This window comes from Procambarus clarkii, chromosome 43 (genome assembly GCF_040958095.1).
Source record: "Procambarus clarkii isolate CNS0578487 chromosome 43, FALCON_Pclarkii_2.0, whole genome shotgun sequence".
In the NCBI taxonomy this organism is placed as follows: Eukaryota; Metazoa; Arthropoda; class Malacostraca; order Decapoda; family Cambaridae; genus Procambarus; species Procambarus clarkii.
The window spans coordinates 23,023,342-23,044,333 of NC_091192.1; the positions used below are offsets into that span (position 1 = coordinate 23,023,342).

At 40.1% G+C, this 20,992-nt stretch overlaps 1 protein-coding gene across 1 annotated transcript in view; it reads left to right on the forward strand.

The window, feature by feature from the left end:
- The first annotated feature begins 402 nt into the window (after nucleotides 1-402).
- The window catches only part of LOC123755832 (cytochrome c oxidase subunit 7A2, mitochondrial), a 42,106-nt gene continuing 21,516 nt past the window's right edge, over nucleotides 403-20,992 (forward strand). The window contains exons 1-3 of the mRNA XM_069300107.1: nucleotides 403-561; nucleotides 4,846-4,983; nucleotides 14,901-17,804. Of these exons, the coding sequence (XP_069156208.1) occupies nucleotides 496-561; nucleotides 4,846-4,983; nucleotides 14,901-15,050 (354 nt within the window). The 5' untranslated portion in view covers nucleotides 403-495 and the 3' untranslated portion in view covers nucleotides 15,051-17,804. The remainder of the gene's footprint in view (nucleotides 562-4,845; nucleotides 4,984-14,900; nucleotides 17,805-20,992) is intronic.

Consider the following 20,992-nt stretch of genomic DNA (forward strand, 5'->3'; position numbering starts at 1 on the left):
ATCCATATCCTGATCCAAGCCCGAAAATAAGACGAAACTGCGTTTGGTTAGTGTCCCGGCGGCTGACCCCTTCCCTGAACACATTTGCATCATTTACTATATAAATATCCCACCTGGACGACTCGATCTACATCCACCTCTCAAGTTGTTTACACTTTCAGGTATTAAACATCTTTATTTACTTGTCAATAATAAAGAAAAATGTAAAGGATTCGTTAAAGTTTTAGATTATTCTCCCCTTCTCCCGTCCCCCGGCTCCAAAAAAACAGAATATGCAGTGAATCACAATGAAATAATCTTAGAAGTTAGCGGAAACTGCTAGAAGTAGCGCCTAAAGATAACCCCCATGCTTGATTGCTTGCTTGTGCGACACTGCCAGCCAAACCCCCCCCCGATAACCCCCTCCCTCAACACCACAACCCCCCCGCCCACCTCACACCACCAGAACCTCACCAACCACACAACAGCACACCCCCCTTACAACCCACATCAAGAATGAATTACAAGTTTAGCAATTTCACGGGAAGGTTAAGTGCGCCATCGCCTCTTGACACTCCAACTGTAAGTTTGGGAGTAATGGTGCGGGGGGGGGGGGGTACATGCTGAACTGTTGTGGTGTATTACAGTTGGGTGCACTGTAACTTGCTGTATGGTGCACTGTAACGGAGACATGGCTCACAGCTCGTCTCAGCCAAGTGCACAGGTGCCCACGAAGTCTGCAACGCTCCCGAGGAGGAAAAGACGCAGTTTTAACGTCTATTTCCACTACCTGTAATGCCCTCAGCCATGATGACCATAAACAACTTCAATTAAGCATTAAAACACGTCCTAAAAATTACATACCCAACCGAAGTTGAAACTCTATTTACTGTTGCATATTCATTTCTAAAATTACCACAGCTTTAACTTTGCAACAAAGGCAACTATTAAAATGAGTGGGGTTTCTAAATATTATTATCAGCGATACGTGACTTGGCTCCAGCGCCGGCATGGCGGCTGGCTCCGCCCGGCTTTGTGTATGACACACAATATTGTGGTTACTGAAGCCTACTCGCCACACCGCATGAAAACACCATTAAATACTTGCTGGTTATTGGTTATACAGAAGGCTTCAAGTTCATAGTATATATATATATATATATATATATATATATATATATATATATATATATATATATATATATATATATATATATATATATATATATATATATATACGGAACTTATGAGAGATGCGTTCACAACTGTTGAGTCAGTTTACACCAAGTACAAATCAATTGTTGACATTTGTGTGTGTGTACCAACAATATCTTTTGTTTTAGATGTGAGTGAATGTCTGTTATTTTGCCTGATTGTCTCTCGGGGGGGGGGGGGCATCCGGTCAAGAATAACGTTACTGACGTAAGGAAGGGGGGGGGAGTGTTTCTCAGGCATTAGTGTCCCCCAACGACCAACCCCCTTCCCCAGTCCTTCCTCTCCCACCCCCCCAACCCCCCTCCTCCCCACTCTTCCTCATCACTAACCAAGTAAAGTTTTTCTTCTCTGCCTGGCCAGTCACTGTTGCCAACGACTGTACAGTACATTATTATCATGAGAATTATCATTATTATCATGAGAATTATCATTGTTATCATGAGTATTATTGTTATCAGGAGTACAGCGCAACACTTAACATAAACTTACTGCATGAGGCTTCTCTTCATCTCTTAGGTCCTAGCTGGAAAAAAAAATAACTCTCCAAAGTTAATTTGATGCTGTTGCATGACCAGACACGCGTTTTGCTAAATTGTTCTTAGCATCCTCAGAGGCAGTGAAAGGTTGATTTTCGGCTCTTTTGGTATCAGCTCTAAACTTTCAATTAACTGTTGTACAGGTTACTGCAGAGTTTGTTTGGCTCTGTCATATCTACATCTGAAGCTGTGTATAGTCTGCCTCCAAACCCTTCCCTACTTAAATACATGCACGTGTGTGTATACATGCACACATGCATGTATGCTGTGTGTATACATGAGCACGTAAAGGCATACAGTGTATGTGCATACATATGCATATACATGCTCACGTGTGCGTGCATGTACTGTACACACAAAAGCATGCTGTGTATAATTGAGTACGTGTACATACGTGTGTTTGCACATCACGTACATGTAATATATATATATATATATATATATATATATATATATATATATATATATATATATATATATATATATATATATATATATATATATATATATATGTCTCATTGAATATGACCGCATATTCTGCATTTACTATCTTCTGATTTAGGGCTTCTATCCCTCTATTTTCTTAGCATCAGGGCTTAGCTGAAAGAGGAGTTCTCCAAAACTCATTTTCGTAATTTCAAGGTGAAGAAAAGAAGTGAATTACTATAGACTGTATTACACTTATTTATGCAATTTGCACAACGTTTCGAACCTCCATGGTTCATTCTCAAGTGAAAAGAATTTACGGAACTGGTTGATTTTATACCCGCACTGGGTCAGGTGATAAGACAATAAAAGGTGAAAACATGGGGGATACATAAGGGATAAATGGGGGTGAAACATTAGAACATAAGAATAGAGGTAAGTGCAGAAGACCTATTGGCCCATACGAGGCAGCTCCTATCTAAATACAAAGATTAATCAGGTGTAATTGGCCTGTTATGTTGGCCTGTCAACATAACAGGCCAATTGCACCTGATTATAATCAGGTGACAGGCCAATTACACTTGGCCTGTCAACATAACAGGCCAATTGCACCTGATTATAATCAGGTGACAGGCCAATTACACTTGGCCTGTCAACATAACAGGCCAATTACACCTGATTAATCTTTGTATGTAGATAGGAGCTGCCTCGTATGGGCCAATAGGTCTTCTGCAGTTACCTCTATTCTTATGTTCTTATGTTTCTCAACTTTACAGAAAGCACAACCCATGATTTTGTTTCAGACTTCATGAAAATCGCAGCGGGGCGCCTAACATGCCGGTTTTTTTTTTGTTAAAGCATGGCGCTTGGGACGGCACCTAACTGACCTATGCCAATCCCATACACCCCACGGTTCATCTTGAAAAGTTGGGTGAGATTAGCGCCTATTGTATCCTACTTTGGACAGACAGACAGACAGACATTCTATTTTATAGATACAGATTTTGTATTTCTATGTGTTTATTCAAATTATCCGCGCCAGAATTGAATTGTATTTATTCTCCAGTTTAGCGCCTATTGTATCCTACTTTGGACAGACAGACAGACAGACATTCTATTTTATAGATACAGATTTTGTATTTCTATGTGTTTATTCAAATTATCCGCGCCAGAATTGAATTGTATTTATTCTCCAGTTCCTTAATAAATATTTTGACAACATTTCATTATGTATAACACTATCACACAACCTTCCATATGTATATGTGCAATATATTTGTAGATATCTCAACAAAATTTAAATACAATCAACTTTCTATCTGCTGTATATTTTTTTAATCTAGATGCTCTTCAAACTGTTCAATTATTGATTCAAGTTCCTAGCAATATTTAGCCTTCTTATTAATTCTTAATAAATTCTTGTATCTACGTCCTTACAGTAAAAAAAATTCCCAAGATTATTAACCTGTCGTTACTAACAAATTCTACTTCAAATACACTACTTCAGAATTAAAAAAAAATTAGCATTGTTTATCCCTTTAATAAACAGCTAATTAATTATTTATGCATAATAAACAGCTAATCAATTATTTATGCATAATAAATTTACAAGCTAAATTAAATCATGATATAGATATAATAGTTCTTCAAATATAATTCCTACCAAGTCTACTAACTCATTTATCATCCAAATAGATTGATTAACAACGCAATGGCCGAGCTTCTTGCAGGGTCGGCGTTTGATTCCTACCGTTCCCACATTGCCCATCCACTTGGGCTGGACGGTAGAGCGACGGTCTCGCTTCATGCAGGTCAGCGTTCAATTCCCGACCATCCAAGTGGATGAGCACCATTCCTTTCCACCCGTCCCATCCCAAATCCTTATCCTGACCCCTTCTATGTGCTACATAGTCGTAATGGCTTGGCGCTTTTCCACTGATAGTTCCCTTCCCTTCCCACATTCCATCATCGTATCTCGGCTCTTAATCCGTCCTCATAATGCAGCTCTTAGTCTGTTTTTATAATCCAGCTCTTAGTCTGTCCTCATAATCCAGCTCTTAGTCTGTCCTTATAACTCAGCTCTTAGTCTGTCCTTTATAACCCAGCTCTTAGTCTGTCCTTATAACTCAGCTCTTAGTCTGTCCTTTATAACCCAGCTCTTAGTCTGTCCTTATAACCCAGCTCTTAGTCTGTCCTTATAACCCAGCTCTTAGTCTGTCCTTATAACCCAGCTCTTAGTCTGTCCTTATAACCCAGCTCTTAGTCTGTCCTTATAACCCAGTTCTTAGTCTGTCCTTATAACCCAGCTCTTAGTCTGTCCTTATAACCCAGCTCTTAGTCTGTCCTTATAACCCAGCTCTTAGTCTGTCCTTATAACCCAGCTCTTAGTCTGTCCTTATAACCCAGCTCTTAGTCTGTCCGTATAACCCAAACTATTCATCTGGCCTCATATCTTGGCTCTTAGTCTGTCTTCATATCCCAACTCTTAGTGTGTGTGTGTGTGTGTTCTCTATCCCTTCCAAGTCCCCTTCCGCACTAGCTTAGCGCTCTCTCTTCCGATAATTACCTTTCCCTACGAGACTCACTCATTCCCGAAACCCCCCACTCCCCCCTACCGTACTCCCCCCCCCCCCCCATCATCTTGCAACTATTTCGTGTTCGTAACGCCTGCAACACTTTGCAATTGCAGAAATTCGGCATGGGGCCTGAGAGTCCGGCATTACAGTACATGGAAGGGACCACAATACCCGTGACTGACCGCTCAGTCCGTGGCAAAAAGTACGCTCCTGTCCCCGAGGCGCTGCAAGCTAAGATGAGGCTATTTCAGGTAAATAATAATAATAATAATTTATTTCTTTGGTAATTATTTTTTACTAGATATGTCTGGTACAAATATTCCCAAACTTATACTCAAATGGCCAAAATTTTGTTCAAATTTAACATTTTCTTATTACTCTCTAACGCATGCAAATTAGTATTATTTGTATATATATATAAATAAATTAGTTATGGTGTATCTGTAAATTTAGTTTTGACTTATAGTTTAATTAGCGTCACCAAGTGACGGGTGACGGAGGCAACGTATTCTTCACACACACTATCTTCATCACTGTAACCATCTGTACTTCATACCACTATAATCACTGTAATCATCTGTACTTCATGCCACCATAATCACTGTAATCATCTGTACTTCATGCCACCATAATCACTGTAACCAGCTGTACTTCATGCAACCATAATCACTGTAACCAGCTGTACTGCATGCGAGCATAATCACTGTAACCAACTGTACTTCATGCCACCATAATCACTGTAACCAGCTGTACTTCATGCCACCATAATCACTGTAACCAGCTGTACTTCATGCCACCATAATCACTGTAATCATCTGTACTTCATGCCACCATAATCACTGTAACCAACTGTACTGCATGCCACTATAATCACTGTAACCATCTGTACTTCATGCCACCATAATCACTGTAATCATCTGTACTTCATGCCACCATAATCACTGTAACCATCTGTACTTCATACCACCATAATCACTGTAACCAGCTGTACTGCATGCCACTATAATCACTGTAATCATCTGTACTTCATGCCACCATAATCACTGTAATCATCTGTACTTCATGCCACCATAATCACTGTAACCAGCTGTACTTCATGCCACCATAATCACTGTAACCAGCTGTACTTCATGCCACCATAATCACTGTAACCAGCTGTACTTCATGCCACCATAATCACTGTAACCATCTGTACTTCATGCCACCATAATCACTGTAACCATCTGTACTTCATGCCACCATAATCACTGTAACCAGCTGTTATAACTAGCCTAGCCTAGACCGAGGAGCCGGTCGGCCGAGCGGACAGCACGCTGGACTTGTGATCCTGTGGTCCCGGGTTCGATCCCAGGCGCTGGCGAGAAGCAATGGGCAGAGTTTCTTTCACCCTATGCCCCTGTTACCTAGCAGTAAAATAGGTACCTGGGAGTTAGTCAGATGTCACGGGCTGCTTCCTGGGGGTGGAGGCCTGGTCGAGGACCGGGCCGCGGGGACACTAAAAAGCCCCGAAATCATCTCAAGATAACCTCAAGATAGACAAAGGTTATGACTAAATTAAACGTAATTTGAAATTGCCTGACTAATTTGCATATGGGATTGTGAATAATTAATTAGAGACGTACAAAGATAATATGCTGCATGGAAATTAAGTATTATGAATATTAAAATAGTGGAAAGTTGTGTAAATATTGGTAGCAAACATATATGCATAATTAACAGGTTAGACTAGGCTTTCTTTTATTTAAATGTCATTGTGTACATTGATTCCAATGCTTAGTGAAATACTGCACATCATATTGAATGATTAATAGGTCTTAGACCAGCAAATATTTGTATATCATATGTTTATGTAAATTGAATTAGAGAAAATCCAGGCACATAGAGTTTGTACTGTAACCTATAACGTTGGCCGAGTGATATGAAATTTGTCAAGAAGTGAATTGTATTTGAGTTGCAAATATCATCTAAGTAACTTAGAGAAAGCTAGGAAATACTTATTGGGGTGAGAGATATGTTATCTGGATTACACACAGAAATGACAATAGCGTGATGCATCAAATGAACAAATCCGCAAAGGCCGTGATGAGGGTTCGAACCTACGTCCGAGAGGATCCCAGACGCTGCCTTAATCGACTGAGCTACGACATGGTTAAAAGAATTGCAACCGGAAATTCTACTGACCTTACTCAGATCCTGCAGCCTTTCCGAGACACAAACTAGGATTTTACACGATTCCCCCCCTGCATCCGAGCTCTATCAGTAAGCTGTTCTTTTAACCATGTCGTAGCTCAGTCGATTAAGGCAGCGTCTGGGATCCTCTCCGACGGAGGTTCGAATCCTCGTCACGGCCCTTGTGGATTTGTTCATGTTATCTGGATGATTATCTGGATTCTGGATGTTATCAGCCTCGCTACTCGAACCTAGTATTGTCGATTTTTCACAATGGCATTTAAAGGGACAAGACGGATGCATTATATTCAAATAACTACTGTGTATTATGGAAATGTTGACCATTTACCTAATTTTCACTTTAGTATCTTCATTAGGTTTCATACGCTGTTGTTGAACATTTAGTTAGTACTATATTGATTTACAATAAGTCCTTAAAGTATGTGTATTTATTTAAATAGTGTAAAACACTTTGAGTAGTGCCACCCTTTTATATTAAGCTTTCTAGGGTTATTATTTCTTGGTGCCCAGGGGGTGTTAATAAGATTTTCCCTGTGTTTACTTTAACTATTAATTAATTCCTGCAGGCTGGAACTGGAATTTTGGGCTGCCTACATTGTGAATAATTTGATTTATTCACGTAAATCAAATTATGTGAATTATTTATATAAATCAAATTATGTGATAAATCAAATTATGTGATTTATTTATATAAATCAAATTATGTGATTCTGTATATTATACAGAACTTGAGTTCTGTATAATTTTCTTTATTAATGAATTGTTATATTTTACCGATAGTACTTCAACATATCCCTAGATTTCAGGGTTTCAGATATTCATTTATTCAGTGTAGACTGTATTGGGGGGTCGGGGGTGCCGGAAAGTGCCTTAGATGATGATAATTCATGACACCATCATTACTGTACACTATCTTCTTCACTGTAACCACATTAACTGCACGCAATCGTTATTCCTGTAACCATCTAAACTACTCACAATCTTCATCACTGTAACTCTCTTCATTTATACCAGAGCTTCAACACTCTAACCATTTACGTTGCTTATGACATTCCTAGTCACTGTAACCATCTTCACTACTCGGGCACCGTCAGGGATCCTATTTACAACCATCATCATCATCACCATCTTCCCTCTCTATCACCGCATTCCTTCTCCTTCTTCATCACCTTCCGAACTCTTCACGACATTCCCTGCTATTCACCATCTTCCCCTACTCCTTACCCCTGCCTAGCCTTCACTACCTTATCTACTCTCAATTATCTTCCCTCTCCTTCACTATCTTCTCTAGTCTCCACCAACGTACCTATCCTTCACCCTCTTCATTACTATTCATCACCTTAAACTTCATTACCTTCCCGACCTTTCATTACGTTACCTATCCTTCACCACCCTGCCTACCTTTCACCACCGTCACCATCTTTCCAACCTCTCACCACCGTCCCTACCTATCAGTGCCTCCCCCTACCCTTCACCATCACCACCTACCCCAAACCACCTTCCATTCTTACCCTTTATCACCTTCCCTATCGTCTACTAACATCTCAACCCTTCACCAATTTCCTTACCCCTTCGCTACTTACCATCCTCTCTACTCTTCATCACTTTCCCTTCATCAATGTAATCATCTCACTACACACTGTCTTCATCAATATATAAATTACACAAGACAAACTTTCAATCATCATGTAGAAAATAGTTGAGGAAGAATTCTGATCTTTAGTAAGAATGAAAATTGATATGATTTGCCATTTCATGAATTGAGAGGTGAGGGAGGGCATGAGGCTTCACCCTGACCTACCTATGACCATCCCTGAACAAAGAGCGTCACGCTGCAAAGCTTGATGAGGCTATCCGCACGCGTCTTGTATCCATCCTCGAACAAATAATTTATTTTATAGATACACATTGCCAAATACCTTTTGAACTTACTATCTTTAACATTTTAGCGTATATTTTTTTTTTTTACATTTCATTAGCTTTAGTTATTATCAGTTACAAGTCAGCTCTGAATAAATTTACTTAAAATTTTATGTATTAGTCATTTATTTACAAGTTGCTTAAAAGATTGGGAGATTGGGTAGCACTAGATACAGAGTAAATTTTAAAGCAACAATGTACAAAACTATGAAGCTGAAATTAGGTACTTTTTAGTTTTGTTTTTGAATGACGTAAAAATTAGACAGCTTTTCAATTCATTAGGGAGCGAGTTCCATAGACTACGTCCCTTTATTTGCATAGAGTGTTTACACAGATTAAGTTTGACTCTGGGGATATGAAAGAGATATTTATTTCTGGTGTGGTGATAATGGCTCCTATTACATCTGTCCAGGGAGAGTTTCAGAGCAGGAACATCAGGCCAAAAACTGTCGTGCTAGAAAATAAAAGCAGCTGGCGAAAGTGACGTACTGTCCCGTTTTCTGTTTTGGGTCCTCTGGTAGGTTAGGAGAGGGCACTTTACAATGACCGTTTTCTTGACTTTGGGAGACCTTAGGAGGACACACAATGAAATCATCTACTGTCCTGGCGCACCTGTTTTTTTTTTTACCAATACGTTTATATGTATTCGAATATTTAATCAAATGTTTAATTTCAAGTCCAAATTATCCCCATCTCGATATTTGTAACCACATTAACTTATGAGTTCCTCATTTGCCTTACACCTGTGTTACAGTCACTCCATCTTTCTTACACCTGTGTTACAGTCACTCCATCTTTCTTAACACCTGTGTTACAGTCACTCCATCTTTCTTACACCTGTGTTACAGTCACTCCATCTTTCTTACACCTGTGTTACAGTCACTCCATCTTTCTTAACACCTGTGTTACAGTCACTCCATCTTTCTTACACCTGTGTTACAGTCACTCCATCTTTCTTTACACCTGTGTTACAGTCACTCCATCTTTCTTAACACCTGTGTTACAGTCACTCCATCTTTCTCACACCTATGTTATAATTTTCCCAATATTTATCATACCTAAATATTGTATACAACATATATAGTATAGTATACATCATATAGTATACAATATATGACACTTTAAGATGCAATTATACCCCCCTCCCCCCCAGGGGGTGATGACGTCACAGACGCAAAGGGGAGTGAGAGCCAATGAGAAACAGGCGTATGTAGGAGGTGTCTGTCATATCCTTAAATGTCTCATCGATCTCCCAGCCAGAGCAACCATTCTCCTCCTACTCCTCATTCTGCATTAGTCTCCCTAACTGCGCATATCTTCTCTTCAGTTCCTATTAACCACTTAAATGTATATATGTATATATGCATGTATGTATGTATATCTGTGTATATGTATGTGTGTATGTATGTATGTACTCACCTGGTTGTGTTTGCGGGGGTTGAGCTTTGGCTCTTTGGTCCCGCCTCTCAACCGTCAATCAACTGGTGTACAGGTTCCTGAGCCTATTGGGCTCTATCATACCTGCATTTGAAACTGTGTATGGAGTCAGCCTCCACCACATCACTTCCTAGTGCATTCCATTTATTAACTACTCTGACACTGAAAAAAATTCTTTCTAATGTCTCTGTGGCTCATCTGGGTACTAAGTTTCCACCTGTGTCCCCTTGTCCGTGTCCCACCCGTGCTGAAGAGTTTGTCTCTGTCCACCCTGTCCATTCCCCTGAGAATTTTGTAGGTGGTTATCATGTCTCCCCTTACTCTTCTGTTTTCCAGGGATGTGAGGTTCAGCTCCTTTAGCCTTTCCTCGTAGCTCATTCCTCTCAGTTCCGGGACGAGTCTGGTGGCATACCGCTGGATCTTCTCTAACTTTGTCTTGTGTTTAACTAGGTATGGACTCCAGGCTGGAGCTGCATACTCCAGGATTGGTCTTACATAAGTGGTATACAGTACAGGGTCCTGAACGATTCCTTACACAAGTTTCTAAAGGCAGTTCTTATGCTTGCCAGTCTAGCATATGCCGCTGATGATATCCTTTTGATGTGGGCCTCTGGGGATAGGTTCGGTGTGATATCAACCCCCAGATCTTTCTCTCTATTTGACTCTTTTCAGGATTTCACCTCCCAGACGTATGTATGTATGTATGTATGTATGTATGTATGTATGTATGTATGTATAATTATCTCTAATGCGGTGTTTTCCACTATTTGACATAACTAACACGAATTATCCGAGAAAGGAAATCGTAGCCAGATGTGCTAAGAACCATTCCAGAACTAAGTCGACTCACACCAAGAACAACTCACAACAAGAACAACTGGGGGCCTCGTAGCCTGGTGGATAGCGCGCAGGACTCGTAATTCTGTGGCGCGGGTTCGATTCCCGCACGAGGCAGAAACAAATGGGCAAAGTTTCTTTCACCCTGAATGCCCCTGTTACCTAGCAGTAAATAGGTACCTGGGAGTTAGTCAGCTGTCACGGGCTGCTTCCTGGGGGTGAAGGTCTGGTCGAGGACCGGGCCGCGGGGACACTAAAAAGCCCCGAAATCATCTCAAGATAACCCACTCAAGATAACTGAAGGCCACAGGGCTAACAACACAGCAAACCAGACATGACAGGGCTGATCTCACTGAAACTTCTACAATACTGAATCAGTTGGAAGATATTGCACCAGACCATTACTTCAAATTGTCAGATGTAACGCAAGCAAGAACAGTTTCAAGCTCAAAAGGCAAAAAATGTTCAACAAGAAAAATAATTCTTCACCCATAGGGGGAATGAACTCGTGGAAACGCCTACCCGCCAAAGCCGTACGGGGAAAAATATTGCTGCAAATTAAAATCCAGCTCGTTAAAATGAACAAGACAAATAGGGGCGACCTTTGGCAAGCCGCTGGCTTCCTGTCCTCGTCGACGCCATCAGAGAGATAGTGGCCCCTCAGGTAAATTCAGGTAAAATATATGAAAGTTAACATTCTGTTAACAAGTAGCAAGAGATTATTTGTGGGTATTTATCATTTACACAATAAAAGCAATGAATACGTCAGGGTGAGAAGAGAAGCAGAAGGGCGATAAGAAAACAACATAGCAAGCAAGGCAAAGACTCAACCTAAGTTGAGGTTGAGGTTGGGAGCCGGTCGGCCGAGCGAACAGCACACTGGACTTGTGATCCTGTGGTCCTGGGTTCGATCCCAGGCGCCGGCGAGAAACATTGGGCAGAGTTTCTTTCACCCTATGCCCCTGTTACCTAGCAGTAAAATAGGTACCTGGGTGTTAGTCAGCTGTCACGGGATGCTTCCTGGGGGTGGTGGCCTGGTCGAGGACCGGGCCGCGGGGACACTAAAAAGCCCCGAAATCATCTCAAGATAACCTCTCAAGATAAGTTGCTGCACAACCACATCAGGAGAAAAACAACAGTGAAGGAACAGGTAATGAAACTGAGGATAGGGGCAGACAGATTCACTACAAACGACAAGGAAGTGTGTGAGGGAACTCAATAAGACATTCCAGGAGGTCTTCATAGTAGGCAAGGAGATGTTCCAGAGATAAGAGAGGGAACAGCACCTCTCCACCACTAGAGGAGCACCACTAGAGGTGCTCGGGATTACCAGTGGGAAGGTAAGGAAGCTTTTACTAGAGTTAGATGTGACAAAGGCTATAGGCCCGGATGGACTCATCATGGACACTAAAGGAAGGAGCAGACTGTGCCTGCCACTCTCCATGGTCTATAATAAATCACTGGTAACAGGTGAACTGCTCAAAATTTGGAAAACGGCTAATGTAGTCCTGATATACAAGAAGGAGACACTGAACTACGGGCCAGTGTCCCTAACTAGCATACAATGCAAGTTAATGAAGAAGATTTTACGAAAAAAAAACTAGTAGAACATCTGGAGGGGAAGAACTTTGTAACACAACATCAGCACGGGTTCAGGGATGGCAAGTCATGCCTCACAGGATTAACTGAATTCTACGACCAGGCAACAAGCATCAGGCAAAAAAGAGAGGGGTGGGCAGACTGCATATTTTTAGATTGCCAGAAAGCCTTTGACACAGTACAACACAAGAGACTAGTGCACAAGCTGAAGGTGTAGGTAGGAGTGAAAAGGAAGGTATTCCTTTGGCTAAGGGAGTACCTAAGCAGCAGAAGACAGCGAGTCACTGTGAGGGGTGAGGTCTCAGATTGGCGAGGCGTCACCAGTGGAGTCCCGCAGGGATTAGTCCTTGGACTTATACTGTTTCTAATATATGTAAATGATCTCCCAGAGGGAATAGACTCGTTCCTCTCATTGTTTGCTGATGATGCAAACATTATGAGGAGGATTAAGACAGGAAGATAGTATGAGGCTACAAGATGACCTAGACAAACTGAAAGGATGGTCCAACAAATGGCTACTAAAGTTCAACCCAAGTAAATGTAAGGTAATGAAACTAGGCAGTGGAAACAGGAGGCCAAACACAGGATACCGAATGGGAGATGAAGTCCTTCATGAATCGGACAGAGAGAAAGATCTAGGAGTTGATATCACACCAAACCTGTCTCCTGAAACCCACATCAAAAGAATAAGATCAGCGGCGTATGCAAAGCTGGCTAACATCAGGACTGCCTTCAAGAACCTGTGTTAGGAATCCTTCAGAACCTTGTATTCCACACATGTAAGAGCAATCCTAGAGTATACGGCCCCAACATGGAGCCCCGTACCTTGTCAAGCACAAGACGAAACTGGAAAAAGTTCAGAGGTATGCCACTAGACTAGTCTCAGAACTAAGAGGCATGAGGTATGAGGAAATGCTGCGAGAAATGCACATCACATCACTGGAAGACAGGAGAGCTCGGGGAGACATGATCACTACCTACAAATTTCTCAGAGGAATTGACAGGGTAAATAAAGATAAACTGTTTAACACGGGTGGTACGCGAACAAGGGGACACAGGTGGAAACTGAGTACCCAAATGAGCCACAGGAACGTTAGAAAGAACTTTTCAGTGTCAGAGTAGTTAGCAGATGGAATGCATTAGGCAGTGATGTGGTGGAGGCTTACTCCATACACAGTTTCAAATGTAGATATGATAGAGCCCAGTAGGCTCAGGAACCTGTACACCAGTTGATTGACGGTTGAGAGGCGGGATCAAAGAGCCAGAGCTCAACCCCCTCAAGCACAACTAGGTGAGTACTAATACACTGCAGATGCGCTTAAAATAAGCAGTCTAAATGTATAATTTTAGTAATTTGCTAAATCTCGTTAACCGTAATATTATAAATACGAAATAATAACAAAGTCACATTAAAAAAAATGTAAATCGCTTAAGAATAATCTTAATATTAAAAACTAAAAAACTACCGTTTAAATGATAAAAACTAAACACTTATCCTAACCAAATATATACAATTACGTTACCAGTCATTACCTTCAAAAAGACCTAAACAAGCTTATCCTTCACAATATCCGTATAATTTAAAAAATATATATAAAATACAGTTTTACAATACGTTAACGTACAAAACCCAAAACAATTATATGACAACTTTTTGCACTGCAAAAAACCTAAAGCTTGAAAATGAAAAGAAGTACCAGGGCCTTCACCTCTCTTATATAATTGACAAAAACCAGCAATATAAATCTTTTAGAAAGAATAAGTTTTATATCTTTAAAAAAAATGGCGCAGATCAAGCCTTCCATTCAACAGTACTGTCAATTTGAGCCCATAATCTCCCTCTCCATAGGCTACAACTAAGGAATGCCGACCTTGTCACACAATATTGCCCGAATTGCAATCTTGCCCGAAACGCATTGCGTAATAGTGGCTTTAGGCATTGTATGTACTAGCTCTATCTATATATCAATCCATTAATGTAACATCACTTGTATGTATGTACCTTACCTGAATAAACATATTTATTTATTTATTTATTTAATATTTAGATTTAATTTTTTAAATAATAAGACGAAGTCGATGAGTGCAATAATCCTTCAGATATATATTAAACTGCGTAAATCCACATCATTCCTCCTTGATGTGGATTTATGTCAGCACGCAAAACCTTTACACTGTTTTACAGTTCCCAAACGGGTTACCAGTACACATCAAGGGAGGACCCGTCGACAAGATCCTGTACGCCTTCACTGCAGCAGTCTGCTTCGTGGGCTTCGTGGAGAGCTGTCGAGTCTATTATGTTCTCTCCTATCCTCCTAAGGCCAAGCAAGAATAGAAGATCACTCCTATCCAGAGCAAGTGGATGAAAGAATTGGGGAAAGTCTTCACTCTACTCGCTCAAAGATTTGTTGAAAATTACTTATTTAATTTGTTACCTTGTAAATTGTAAATATGGGGCAAGCCGGGTATATTATTGGCATAATTGCTGAAATATGCAAACACGGTGAGAGGGAAGTAATCGTTACTTATAATCGAGAAGTTGTTACGTGTACATATAAAATATACATAGACAAGCATATATTATATCTTTTAGTGAAGACAATATTAATTTGATAGTATTTTTAGGGATGTCGATTGGAAAGTCGTCCAACACACATTTATTTTCTATCACAAAATAATTAATATATTGTATACCGGTAACCAATCCTAAAAATTATTAATTAATTCGCTATGTAAAGAAATTTTAAGATTGTGCTGAGATTATCTATGAAATTATTTTAATGAAGCTGTATATATATATATATATATATACATATAACAAGAATTTTATTTTGTCCTCTAGGGTAAATAGAGTGTAAGGGAATTGTGGAAAGCCTAGTTTAAACACCACATTTCAATGTTTAAATTTATCATGCAACATAATGATAAAGTCTGTCTTTCCTGTGATAGAGTAATTTGGTTTTGAAAACAGACGAATCACTTGAGATACGATATCCTAGTTTGCTATAGTAATTGCATCGCATTCACACACACACTAGTACCAAACATCCAAGCACTCCAGGACTAAATATCCATCCTAAAACAGCAGAGTGCGGTATTATTCTCGATATTAACTTAGTCAAGGTATAAAATAAGCTGTAGCATGTTTGGAGGGGCATACAGCACCGCTCCTGTGCCAGGTAAGTCCACTACGGGCTCACCATAGCCCCTGCTACTTGTCCCGGGTAAGTTACGGGCTCACCATAGTCCGTGCTACTTGGAACTTGTTCCGAGTAGCTGAATCTATAACAACAACGACGTTTGGAGGGGACCTTACTGCCACCTGTGGTGTTGACTGGCGGGCTGATGGACGCCATATTAGGTTAAGGTAGCTTACATTGGCTTTGTTAGCTTAGATTATTCGACCCTCGTTAGTTCTAGTAATAAAATGAATAATTTCATACAAATGGGTGGGTGGGGGTGGGGGATTGTTATACTTACAACAGCAATTCAATAAAGTATTGTTTTAAGAGAACTCAAGCACCATAATACGAGTTGGAACAGAAATTGAGGCTGCCAGTAGACATCTAATAGCCTGATAGACCAGACCGTCAACAGGTACGGTACTAGTCAGAGACCGGGCCACCTCGACGTTGATCCTGGAGACCACCTCAAGGTAATCTTATAATCCTGGTAAAAACCTAACAATCGATGTTCACATCACTCGTTATGGGTAACTTCCTGTCCTTGAGGCTACTAGAAAGATAACGGCCCTCAGATTAATCCAGGTAAATATATACCTTAAGCTCCTGCCACAGTTAGCAGTAAACAGTCCTAAGGCCATCATCTCCTTCTTGCTTCACTAGGAGAGAATTATGATATATTCCTGCACCATTTGTATGTCGAGAAACGTCGATTAAACTCGATTAAATACAAGAAGCTCACCACGTGGATTGAATAACAACGGAGACAACATGGCGGCCGGGAGAGTGACCGGATATGACGTCACTTCGCCTTTGGTCCTATACAATTCAATATCTTTACTGAGAAAAATGGTCGTACATTTAACATTTATTTACCTGGCAAAATTAAAATACATTATTGATTATAAAAAAATATTAGTAATAATAACATTTAAGATTTATTTATTCATACTGATCATTATTCATTTTATTACAGAAAACGGTAATGCTCCTAATTATGGGCATCTCAAGTAGGTTCTTTACTGGACGACTTAACACACACCTCAGAAATATGACTGACAATGTAGATATATATTACATAATACGAATAAGTTATCTATGTGAAAGGAGTCTTATCCTACTGAAGTTGCTGAAATATATCTAGAGGTAGCAGTGTAGAGAGTCTTAATATTTAACGTACAAAATCCCCTTAACTCGCTATCACTTGAATAATATAGCAACTTCCAAGAACGGCAAATAATTAATTGCCTTAAAGTATTTATTATTTTTTTTAAGTAAAATGGGATAGTGAAACATTATTTTACAGGTTTACGGCTCCTCATTATATTTCATTTCTACTTCATTTTCAACCAATAGGTATATAATTTTCTGTTGACTCAATTTTCATGCAATAATATCTGTTAAAGGCCGACAGATCTGTTGAGCCTTGACGTCACTGACCCAGACAACGAGAAAAACAGAAGAAGATCAATTCAGGAAAACATCTGAGATGGATTCTAATGGGTTATTTCAGGGCGTCTTTGAATAGTCTTCAATCTTCAGTAGCATGACGGCAGTGTAACTAAAGCGTCTTCAACCAATGGGACGACTGGAAAGGCAGATGTTATTAGCCAACGAGCGAGGAGGATAACGTATGACGTCAGTGACCCTGTTGCCAATGAGAGGTGGATAACCCTGCTATTAGTAACGCTGTTAGCCAGTGAAACTAGGCTAACTAGGAAACTGTGACCTAGGCACGACGTCAGTGACCCTAATAGCCAATGAGGGAGGTTGATAATCATGACGACAGTGATCCTATTAGCCAATGAGAGAGGTGGATAAGCGTGACGTCAGTGACCCTACAAGAACGTCTGGGATGAACCTCTCTCCGTTCTGGTGGATGCGTTGATCAATACTCTGACCTAAAGGTAAGACAACAATTTTTGTTATTATTCTAGTGTGTACGAAACGCTAATAATAATAATAACGCTAAGTAATATTGTACTTTGACAATTAATATACTTTTATATTCTCCCACTACATACTTTTACCGTCACTTCACATATGAAGTAAAGGTTATTGATTGATATTAGGCTACTTACGTATTGTGCATCTTTTTGTATACTGTATTACCTATTTTTCAATCTAGATATAATTTTATTATATTTTCATGTGTACTTTATTTCACACACACACACACCCCTTACCAGGGGCGCTGGTAGCTGAGTGGACAGCGCGCGGGACTCGTAATCCTGTCCCCGGGTTCGATTCCCGGCGCCGGCGAGGAACAATGGGCAGAGTTTCTTTCACCCTGATGCCCCTGTTACCTAGCAGTAAATAGGTACCTGGGAGTTAGACAGCTGTTACGGGCTGCTTCCTAGGTGTGTATGTGCGTGAAAAATAATTAGTTAGTACTTAGTAACAGTTGATTGATTGACAGTTGAGAGGCGGGCCAAAAGAGCAGAGCTCAACCCCTGCAAGCACAACTAGGTGAATACAACTAGATGAATACACATACTCACATACACAAACACACACACGCATACACACACACATACACAAACACACACACACATACACAAACACACACACACATACACAAACACATACACACGCTTTTAACTACATGGATTGTGAAATATTAAAGAAACTGTTCATAACTTTTGTGAAACCAAAACTGGAATATGCAGAAGTTGTATAGTGACCATATCTCAAGAAGCACATCAATAAATTGGAAAAGATGCAAAGACATCTTCAAAATAGCTTCCGGAACGGAAAAACAAAGAGTTGCGAGGCGAGGCTAGAGGCATTAAATATGCCAAAGCTAGAAAATAGAAAAAAAAAGAGGTAATATGATTACATCTTACAAATAATAACAGGAATCGACCAAAATGATTCTAAATAACAGGACTCGAGACCACGAGCGTAGCTCTCATCCAGTATACCTCTAAATCACTTAGGTAATTACACATTTTACTCTTGGGAATTACAGTCTTGTGACTTTTACTTACGAAATTGAGTAAAATTCAACGATAGTATTCCTTGAAGCAATAATTACTAATACTAGTAGTCAGTTCTCTACTTCAGTTCACCGTAAACCAACGCTCACTAGATTAGTTTTACATTACTTAAATTTGATTTCTAAAGTAGACAAACTTTACACAATTGAAACTTTACTAAATAGAGCTTTCAATCTCTGATCGAATTATAAACTATTTGATAATCAAGTTCAGTTCTTACATGAATAGTTTAATCAAATCCTTTTCCCAAACGAAGTATTTTATAAAATTCGAAGGAAATTCTTAAATACAAAATTTCTACTGTAACGTTTAATATGCTCGCTACACTACTCTTGTCAAAGTTCCCGCACGTCTTAAAGTTTTAGTTAGTTTAGTTCATTTATTATGCACCCCATACCCATGTTGTGGGCGGTAGTGGAAAGGGTTACAGAGGCACATAATGGGCTCAGGGACTGAACCCCACAATTCATTTAGCTAAGCAAGTTACAATCTTGATGAGCTAGTTACAAAATTCAATATAAGTCGTCACATCAACAATGGGTTCGAGATCGACCTAAAAATATTCACAATGTTAAATTTCCATATTTGGGTACTGTTGGCTAGTATATTAGAAAGGAATTTCGTAATTTTCTAACAAATTCTTGTTAACAAATAAATTTTCAGTCCGTGTTTACCAACAACCCCAGTATTGGGAACTATTTTAAACGTAGATATCCATTACCCTTTAACCTTAGCTCTGGCGTTGTTTATCTTTTCAAATGTTCGAAATATAATGTTCGGGACGTGGGCAATACCTCACGAAACTATAAACACCATACTTGTGAACACATGGGTGTCTCTTACCATACTGGTTTGTTGACTCTTTGGCAAGTTCCAACGTCTTTTATTAGGCATCACTGTGAAGAAATGGACCACCATTTAACTTGAAGCGATTTCACTGTTCTGATTTCTAATCCGTTTCGACTAGATCTGGACCCGTCCCTCGGCCAGACTCGTTAAAGCAGCGGCCGTCCTCCAAAGACACATTCGTCAATTTTAACATCCTGTGTATTAAGAACCCGTCCTCGACTATGTCCATTACATCCAGCGGTCGACCCCTCAGACGCATTCATAAATTTTTACATGCTGCTCATTCAAAACGGGAATTTTCTTAAATACAAATAAAATTATAATATATTAGCATATTGTTCATATATAGGCATAGGTTAGGTTCTGTTGGCGATTTTTTGTATTTGTAGTACGTGGGTGAAGCATTTACAGCGTTGTGGTTCGAACAAAATTCGTCAGTGAAGCACTTGTTCCGGAAGTGTTCGAACGTCAGCAGTTGTGAGTCGTGTGTAAACCGTTTTTCAATCATAAACAGGGGGTTTAGCGGGTGCATGGAATCACTTTTGGGTCTTTGTCTGGAGGACGGGCTGGTAGTTGTAGTACGTGGGTGAAGCATTTACAGCGTTGTGATTCAAACAAAAATCATCAGCGAAGCACTTGTTCCGGAAGTGTTCGGACGTCCTCAATTGTGAGTCCAGCCCGTCCTCCAAACAAAGACCCAAAAGTGATTCCATGCACCCGCCAAACCCCCTGTTTATGAATGAAAACGGTTTACACACGACTCACAACTGTTGACGTTCGAACACTTCCGGAACAAGTGCTTCACTGACGACTTTTGTTCGAACCACAACGCTATAAATGCTTCACCCACGTACTACAAATACAAAAAATCGCCAACAGAGCGTAAACACCTAACCTAACCTAACCTAGGCCTATATATGAGCAATATGCTAATATATTATAATATTAATTTATATTTAAGACAATTCCCGTTGTGAATGAACAGCAGGTAAAAATTTATGAATGCGTCTGAGGGGTCTAAGGTCTCAGATCCTATTGGAACGAAGTTGTACCGATGATCTAATTGCCTGTACTTGGCTGACTTGTCTCTTTCTCTGTGTGTCGCCGCGGCTCCTGCTTGGCTGGCAGAGAGGTTGATGTATGTGGTTGCCAGGGTGGATACGTAAGTATAGTCCCACGCCAACTGTCTACCACCCTTCCAAGGACGCAGTGTGATTCCGTCTGGTCAGCCGGCAAAGCTAACAGAG